The 9,757-nt window shown below is 33.4% G+C and overlaps 1 protein-coding gene across 1 annotated transcript in view; it reads left to right on the forward strand.

Moving 5' to 3' along the window:
• Positions 1-1,112: 1,112 nt before the first annotated feature.
• LOC137658589 (uncharacterized) overlaps positions 1,113-9,757 on the forward strand; it is a 22,204-nt gene continuing 13,559 nt past the window's right edge. Inside the window, exon 1 of the mRNA XM_068393506.1 lies at positions 1,113-1,250. Coding sequence (XP_068249607.1) covers positions 1,115-1,250 — 136 coding nt within the window. The 5' untranslated portion in view covers positions 1,113-1,114. The remainder of the gene's footprint in view (positions 1,251-9,757) is intronic.

The following is a 9,757-nucleotide window of genomic DNA, read 5'->3' on the forward strand; positions in this document are numbered from 1 at the left end:
CCCTACCTCCCTAATACCCCAACTAGACACCTACCTCCCCTTGCTAGGAGTACAAAAAAAAAAAAAAAAAAGTTGCATAACACCCTGATTAGCAAACCTATTCTAGTCCAGTGACCAAACGAAAATTTCCCACCATCACCAATCCGCACTGGCTAGCGTAGTGATGAAAACTGACCAAACATGGATAGGGATATGTCTGAGGCCTTTTTCCTGCTGTTTACTAGTAACGGCTGTATTTCTTGTTGTATATAGTGTATTTATTATAGTGTTTTATGTTATTCTTATTTCCTGTCATTCTAACCATGTCCATTATTATTATTATTATTATTATTATTATTATTATTATTACTACTAGCCAAGCTACAACCCTATTTGGAAAAGCTAGATGCTATAAGCCCAAGGGCTCCAAGAGGGATCGTTTTACTTGAAATATGATGTTGATATGCGTCAAATCTGAATCAGTCTATATACTGTGATGAAAGGTATTGAGCAACGAGAACGCTCTGTTAAGTTTCTTTGTGAATCATTACCAAATGTAATGTCGAATGCGTAATGCCTTCGCTGGGAATCATTACGCCATTGTTATCGTAACAAACACCGAGACTGCATTGTCTGTGTTGATTAGCTCAGGAGAGAATATTAAAGGATTTGGTTTGACTTAAATTCTGAAAGTTAATTATATATATCAGTGAGGGAGGGATGAATTTCAGTGCTCCAAAATGTTTTTGGAAGTCGATATGAAACATGCGCAGGAAGTTATAATGCTTGAGGATTTTTTAACTTGAAGAGAAAGGAAAAGTAAACATTAACATAGGTGTTTTTTAAAGTATGAGATTTTTATTTTGATTATCTTTGATAACGAGTTAAATGAGAAATTATTTTTGGAGATTTTTCTTTTTTGTATTTGTGATAAATCTTTCACGTATATGAATCTTTTTTTCTTTTTTTTTTTTTTTTTTAGATATTAGTGATATTCATTTTCGTGTATGTTTTACAAAAGACATGATCTTTATAAAATTACCTCTACTTAGAGTTATTTCGCAATAATTATTTCCTTCACGGAGTAATTCCATTTTACTTATTTTCTTCTTTTCTCTTTTGTCCACAGATTATGATGATTTCTATGCTATTATTGCATATCTTTCTTTTGGGCGGAGCGTCAGTGTCCAACGCCACGCCCACAACTAGACCAACTTCAGCTCTCGATGCACAAAGGCTAAGTGTAGACCCCAAAGGAACAAGCCAAGGAGGTGAGACTTAATTTTTATTAGTTTTTTATTTAATTTGATTGAATTCTATATATTTATTTTTCAATTGATTTTTTTGTCTTGCTCCCTCTTTTTTTTATTTCTTACGTTTCCGTATGCTTGTTATTCTTATTTTACAATTTTTTTTTAATTTATTTATTTTTTTTTTTTTAGTACTGTTCAATTGTCTTCTTCAGTAATTTTAAGATATCCTGAAGATGAAAGCATGAACAGGAAAATTCAGGTTAGTTTTCCAGTTTCATTTTTAACAAGCTAAAGTTATATATATATATATATATATATATATATATATATATATATATACATATATATATATATATATATATATATATATATATATATATTTAAATCGAGTTTTAAAAAGTACAAATTGGTATTTTTGCATCGAACGTTCCACCGGATGTAGAACTCTCTCTCTCTCTCTCTCTCTCTCTCCTCTCTCTCTCTCTCTCTCTCTCTCTCTCTCTCTCTCTCTCTCTCTCTCTCGCTTCCGAAAACGAATACATATTTGTGTTTGTAACCGATGGAAATGATAAGAGCAGCCCGAAGCCGAAAGACAAAGAGAAGGCTGTAGCAATTGTCAGTGAATGGAAATAGTCTCATTTATCTTATAGTGAATTGTTCGTAGCTGCAATTGTAAGACAATTCCGATGTGATGCTGGTAGTTCATAATGTTACATTCAGTAACTAGTAATTATCTAAAAATTTACATAGAGTTTTAGTAAGTATTTACTATTAAGTAAGGGCATGAGTCATGGTATGATAATTAAACAATCCCCAATAGATTTAGTCAATTTGAGAACAAAGCCCTCTGAAGGATATTGGGAGTTAAGTGGCGGGAAAGGATTAGAAATGAAACCATAAGAGAGATTACTCGAGTACCATATGTGGATGAGATCATGATGAGGGGTAGATGGAGATGGTTTGGGCATGCTCTTCGCACTCCCCAAGAGAGATTAGTTCTCCAAACGTTCAGCTGGGCTCCACTAGGCTTCAGAAGAGTTGGAGGACCCAGGCTTACATGGCTGAATAAATGAAGCGCGAAGTAGGAGATGATGAATGGAGAAGTATTGATTTAAAAGCTCAAGATAGAGACCACAGGCGAAATCTAACCGAGGCCCTTTGCGTCAATAGCCGTAGGAGGAGATGATGATGATGATTAAGTTTTACGGTTACGATTGTCGTTCTTAGTCATAATAGCAGAATCAAATGAGGCTTATTTGCAAGGAAGGAGTATGAATGTTTATTCAATTGCCTTATAGTCATTAAACCTCTAGAAAAATAATTTAGACGACACATGCACCTTCCTTTGTTTATATATGTATATATATATATATATATATATATATATATATATATATATATATATATATATATATGTTCATGTGCTTCCGCGAGAGAGTTATTAGGTCTTTTGGCTGGCCAGAGATTACTACATTGGTTGCCTCTCTCTCTGGTTACGGCTCATTTTGTATTTGCCTACACATACACCATATAGTCTGGCCTATTCTATCCACATTCTCCTCTGCTCTCATACACATGACAACACCGATATTACTATCCAATTCTTCTTCGGTCAAGGGGTTAACTACTGCACTGTAATCATTCAATTGCTACCGTCATCCTGGTAAAGGTAGAGGAGACTCTTTAGATATGTTAAACAACTCTTCTGGGGGAAGGACACTCCAAAATCAAACCATTGTTCACTAGTCTTGGCTAGTGCCATAGCCTCCGTACTATAGTCTTCCACTGTCTTGGGGCAGAGTTCTCTTGCTTGAGAGTACACTCAGGCACGTTGTTCTAATTTCTCTTCCTCTTGTTTTGTAAGTTTTTATTGTTTATAATTATATGAAAGATCCAATTTAATGTTGTTATTGTTCTTAAAGTATGTTATCTTAATTGTTCTTTACTTCCTCATTTCCTGTACTCACTGGGCTATTTTTCCCGGTTGGAGCCCCTGGGCTTGTAACATCCTGGTTTTCCAGCTTGGGTTGTAGCTTAGCTTGTAATGATGATAATAATAATAATAATAATAATAATAATAATAATAATAATAATAATAATAATAATAATAATAATAAATAATAACAATAATGGAAGCATTAAAGGCTTGCAATATGTGGGCTTTAAGTTTGAGATTTTATCAAATCTAAATATTTTCATTAATTAACAAAAAATTTAATGACTTAAACTTTAAAGGCTTCTATTAAGTATAGAAATTTTCATTAAAAGAACACAAAATTTAATGACTTAAACATGTAAGCCTTTTAATATGTGGGATTTGAGTTCAAGATTCTAAGCCTAAAATTTTTCACTGATCACAAAATTTAATGACTTGGAAGTTCATCCTATGCTTGTGTAAATATTCGGTTTCTAAGACATTGTTCAATAGTGCAGTGAACATTTTTTTTCTCTCTGAGGCTTAAAGAATGTATAACAGTCCAGTCTTAATAATGAATGGGAATGGAAGTGACTTGGATCTTGGGATTATACAATTTATTAAAACGATTATTCATAAGTATATAAGGTCAAAGAAATTTTTATGTGGAAATTGGGACATTAGATTTGGTAAAGTAGATGGGATAGAACAGGCTTGACTGGAGTTATTATTATTATTATTATTATTATTATTATTATTATTATTATTATTATTATTATTATTATTATTATTATTATTATTACTACTTGCTAAGCCACAGCCGTGGTTGGAAAAACAGGATACTATAGCCCTGTGAGGAAAGGAAACGAGAAAAAATTAAATCTTTTAAGAACAGTGACAGCATTCAAATAAGTATTTCCTATATAAACTATAAAAACTTTAACAAAACAAGAGGAAGAGAAACAAGATAGAATAGTATGCCTGAGTGTACCCTCAAACAAGAGAAGTCTAACCCAAGACAGTGGAAGACCATGGTATAGAGGCTATGGCACTATATGTTATTATTGTTGTATATGGTCCAAAAAAGATAAAAATTTTGTTTTTGAAAGTGTTAAGATATTTAGTTATAAACAAAATTAATGTAAGCTAGAGTTGATAAGAAAGTGAGAATGGTATATATAAGAAAGATAAAAAAAATAGCTATACGTAAAGAAACTTAGTTAAAGAAGTATATGAAACTCGAGGTTTTGGGTAAGAAAATATTGGTGTAATGTTTTTGGTTACCTTAGTAGTAGTAGTAGTAGTAGTAGTAGTAGTAGTAGTAGTAAAAGATAACAAAAGCAGAAGCGGTAGAATGGAGAATTCTAGTTAGTAAAGAAAGTTTTTCGAAAGTAGGTATTACTTAGAAAAACTTGGAAGCGTATGTTTAAAGGTTGAAAGTGCACTCATGAATGGCAGGGGCAAGAGACAGTGACACTGCCTTATCAAATAGAACAATGCCCTAGAGACTGACCATATATACATATGATCAGCGCCCAAGTCCCATCTCCACCCAAGCTCGGACCAAGGAGGGCTAGGCAATGGCTGTTGATGACTCAGCAGATAAACCTGCAGGCTCCCCCCAAACCCTCCATCTTTAGCTCACAAGGATGGTGAGGTTGCAGCGACCTAAGAAACTAACGAGTTTGAGCGGGACTTGAACCCCAGTCTGGCGTTCACCAGTCAGCGACGTTACCACATTGGCCACCACGACCCAAAGGCAATCGAGAAGTAGTAGAGAGAAGTGGGTTAGGACTTTAATTTAGGGGTAGATTGAAGCAAGTCCTTGGAAGTGAAAAGAATATTGATAAGATAATTAAACGACGAGAGAAATATTAATGATCAAATAAAAAAAAATTATACTCAAGACATGTGGTAGAATCCAACTGCTTGATGATTTATGGCAGAAAGGGTGGAAGAAAACACATCTGCTCTTTACAAGATCATATTAGTTGAAGTCGTTGTAACATTATTCATAGGGTGGAGTCTGGAAGGGTTTTTTGAGCAGATGGAATCACAAATAAGACATAGTTGCTCATTGATAAAGGTGTAATTGAGTAGCCGTCCATGGTCTGTGTTATGTCTAGATTAGGTAGAACTTGGAAACGTATGAGTCGGAAGAATGATTAACTCTTTTTGTGAAGATTAAAAGTGATGGATGTGTCTGACCTAAGTATTATTATTATTATTAATATTATTATTATTATTATTATTATTATTATTATTATATTATTATTATTATAGCTAATCCACAACCCTAGTTGGAAAAACAGGATGCTATAAGATCAAGGGCCTTAACAGGGAAAATAGCCCAGTGATGAAATAAGAAAACAGATAGAATAGCGTGTTTAAATGAGCCCTTAAACAAGAGAACTCTATCACAAGATAGTCCTATAGGAGCATAACATTATTGGGTATAATTTTGTGGCTAGGATTTTGAACGTAATGTAAGAAAGATAACATCAGCCTTGATATGCGGAGAGCTATAATGATTTCAAAAAGGATTTTAAAAGTCTTTTCAGTATTGTCATTGATGAAGTTATATGAGAATTCAGTAATATCAGTTTAAAATTGTACTAAAAGAAATTGTATTCAGTAGATTGTTGGGAGACTGATATTTACAGATGATATCTAACCTTTATGGACATTAGAGAAAAATTGCAGAAACAAGTCAAAGAGGTTGAAATGGATTACAAGAGGAAAAAGCTAATAAGGAATATGAGCAATAGCAATTATATGTAAAGAAATTTAAACCAGGGATAAGTAACAGTGAATATTAATGTATTGAGGCAGTTGGTTCTTAGAAGTATTGGTAAATAAGCTCAATACATAGTAATGGGGAAATAGGAATGGTTAGTTAGAGTAAAAATAGGTGAAATGGCAAAGATAAAAGTGTGAATGCATAAGATGTTTAAGAGGAATGATAATAAAGATGGAAAACAGAGATACGAGGAAGTGTCAATGGCTTTGGGATTTGAGATTTTTCCGTTATATGAAGAGGATTGAGGACGATAAAAAGAAGTGTTTTGAAGTGTTCGAATGAAAGAGAAGCGATAGCCTTTAGAAAGCGCAGGATAGGCGGTTGAGAAGCATTCTTTCTGAGCTGTTCCATAACTTGGTGAAATGGTTTGTGCATCGCCATGATCAGAAAAGCTGTACTAGTCATGGCCACCCATACTAGATTGGTTTGTTGTGAGCGATCAGACGAAAGTGTCCCACCATCACCAATCTACATTGGCCAGCGTGGTGATGAAAACATGTCAAACACCAGACATGGCTAAGGACATGTCGGAGGACATTGTCCGAATGTGGACTAGAAACAGCTGCATTTGTTGTTGTTGTGTGTATATATATATATATATATATATATATATATATATATATATATATATATATATATATATATATATATAATACAGCATTTGTGTGTATGGATATGCATGCATATATGTATGCCTGTATATATTATATGGGTATATGTATAGTTATCTCTCTCTCTCTCTCTCTCTCTCTCTCTCTCTCTCTCTCTTCTCTCTCTCTCTCTTTCTCTCTCTCTCTCTCTCTCTCTCTCTTTATATATATATATATATATATATATATATATATATATATATATATATATATATATATATATAATAGACAGTATATGTGTGTATGTATTTTGACGATGTTAATAGTTTATATAGGACATATCTGTTTTGACGCTGTTACTGTTTTTAGAATTATATATTGTTAATTTACTCTCATCATTTATTTATTTCCTTATTTCCTTTCCTCACTGGGCTATTTTTCCCTGTTGGAGCCCTTGGGCTTATAGCATCTTGCTTTTCCAACTAGGGTTGTAGCTTGGCTAATAATAATAATAATAATAATAATATGTAATATTTTTTTTTATATTTCAAGAGCATAAAGATATCACCATAAAGGAAGTAAAGACTCCTTTTTACATATTTTCACCTACTCAAAAAAATGTACAAATTTCATTACAGTCGAACAGGTCACCATTATTGCCACATCTGCATATGTATAATGATCTGAATACCCCTGAATAAACACACCGAACATTATTTATGTCAATAGCATCACGTGAGATGTTATTTCTCGTTCCCACATCTCTCCATGCACTTTGAAAACAGGCATCTGTTTTATCCCAAAATTCCTGTTTGTCCTTTCATAGGCAATTTCTATGCAGAGGGAATCGCATTTTGTACGACATGTCCCTCTCATCAATATTCGTTTAACCATTCGGTGACATTATCCATAGTAACCTGGTGTCCTTGTAATATTTGTTGATTAAATTATCTATCTGTTTCTGGTCACTTTGGTCCACTCTATGATATTCGATAAAGAACCACCTGCCCCACATAAACGTTTGGACGACTTCTCTTAAACGAATTGAGACAACGTTTCCAGCCTGTTTGTTTCCATCCCTCGGGCTCATGTTCCCTCTCAGAAAACGGCTGCCAGTTTTATTGATCATATCTCTTTATCTTACTCATATAACTTATATTTATATCTTTACATTACAGCTGGGGTCGATATTAATCTATTTTACTTAAGATACACTTCTCGAATTTCCTTTTCCCCAAGTGAGTTTGTATTTATATGGCTTGGAGTAACTCGGACATTTGCGAAATTGCTATCAATTTGTCTGGGGGGCTCTGGTGAAGAAACCAGATGATGCAGCTTACGCCATCTGTTGGGAATAAAGTCTTATAACACATTAAGCATCACAAATGCGCAATTCTTTCAATATAGGGAGAAGAAAATGATCTTGCAAATTGTATTTGATATTCGTACAATATAATATTGTGGTTATTGCATTTTTGTAGTATGGGAAATATGCATGGAATTATCTTGTTTATTATTATTTATTATTATTATTATTATTATTATTATTATTATTATTATTATTAAGCTACAGCCCTAGTTGGAATAGCAGGATGCTATAATCCCAAGGGCTCCAACAGGCAAAATAGCCCAATGAGGAAAGAAAATAAGGAAACAGATAGACCACTGTCTGAGTGTAGCCTACCCTCAAGCAAGAGATCTTTAAACTAAGGCAGTGGAAGACCATAATACTGAGGCTATAGCACTACCCAAGACTAGAGAACAACGATTTGATTCTGGAGTGTCCTTCGCCTAGACGAGCTGCTTATCATAGCTAAAAAGTCTCTTCTACCCTTACCAAGTGGAACTGCTTTGAACGCCAAACTACAGGTAGTAGTTTGGCCAGTGCACCAGCCAATCGTTGAGAGTTAAGGGTCTTTTGACTGGCCAGACAGTACCACATTAGATCCTTCTCTCTGGTTACGGTTCATTTTCCCTTTTCCTACGCACACACACACACACACACACACACACACACACCGAATAGTCAAGCTTATTCTTTACATATTCTCCTCTATCCTCCTACACCTGACAACACTGAGATTACCAAACAATTCTTCTTCACCCAAGGGGTTAACTATTGCACTGAAATTGTTCAGTGGCTACTTTCCTCTTGGTAAAGGTAGAAAAGACTCTTTAGCTATGGTAACCAGCTTTTCTTGGAGGACACTCCAAAATCAAACCATTGATTTCTAGTCTTAGGTAATGCCATAGCCTCTGTACCAAGGTCTTCCACTGGCTTGGGTTAAAGTTCTCTTGCTTGAGGGTACGCCCGGGTACACTATTCTATCTTATTTCTCTTCCTCTAGTTTTGTTAAATTTGTATAGTTTGCATAGGAGATATTTATTTTAATATTGTTACTCTTTTTAGAATATTTTATTTTTCCTTATTTCCTATCCTCACTGGGCTATTTTCCCTGTTGGAGCCCCTGGGCTTATTGCATCCTGCTTTTCCAACTAGGGTTGTAGCTTAGCAAGTAATAATAATAATAATAATAATAATAACAACAATAATAATAATAATAATAATAATAATAATAATAATAATAATAATAATAATGATACCTTGCATACTGGAATGGGAAGTGTTTTGATTGATCATAGTAGAGAAATGAGATGAAAGTATTGTCTTATTTTCATCATCATTATTCCTAGGTGGAAAAGCAAGATCCTATAAGCCCAAGGGCTCCAACAAGGAAAATTAGCCCAGTTAGGAAAGGATATTAGGAAATAAATAAACTATATAAGTAATGAACAATTAAAATATTTTAAAAACAGTAACAACATTAAAACATGTTTCTTATGTTAACTATAAAAATACTTATGTTAGCCTGTTCAACTTGAAAAACATTTGTTGCAAGTTTGAACTTTTGAAGTTCAACCAATTCAACTACCCGATTCGTAGGATAATTCTATATTTATTTATTTATATTTATTTTAATGTAGTTACTCTTCTTGAAATATTTTATTTTTCCTTGTTTCCTTTCCTCACAGGGCTATTTTCCCTGTTGGGACTCCCTGAGCTTATAGCATTCTGCTTTTCCAACTAGAGTTGTAGCTTAGCCAATAATGATAATAATAATAATAATGATAATAATAATAATAATAATAATAATAATAATAATAATAATAATAATAACAATAATAATAATAATATACTTATTCTAATGGTTTTCACATT

The sequence above is a fragment of the Palaemon carinicauda genome, chromosome 1, assembly GCF_036898095.1.
Source record: "Palaemon carinicauda isolate YSFRI2023 chromosome 1, ASM3689809v2, whole genome shotgun sequence".
Taxonomy (NCBI): domain Eukaryota; kingdom Metazoa; phylum Arthropoda; class Malacostraca; order Decapoda; family Palaemonidae; genus Palaemon; species Palaemon carinicauda.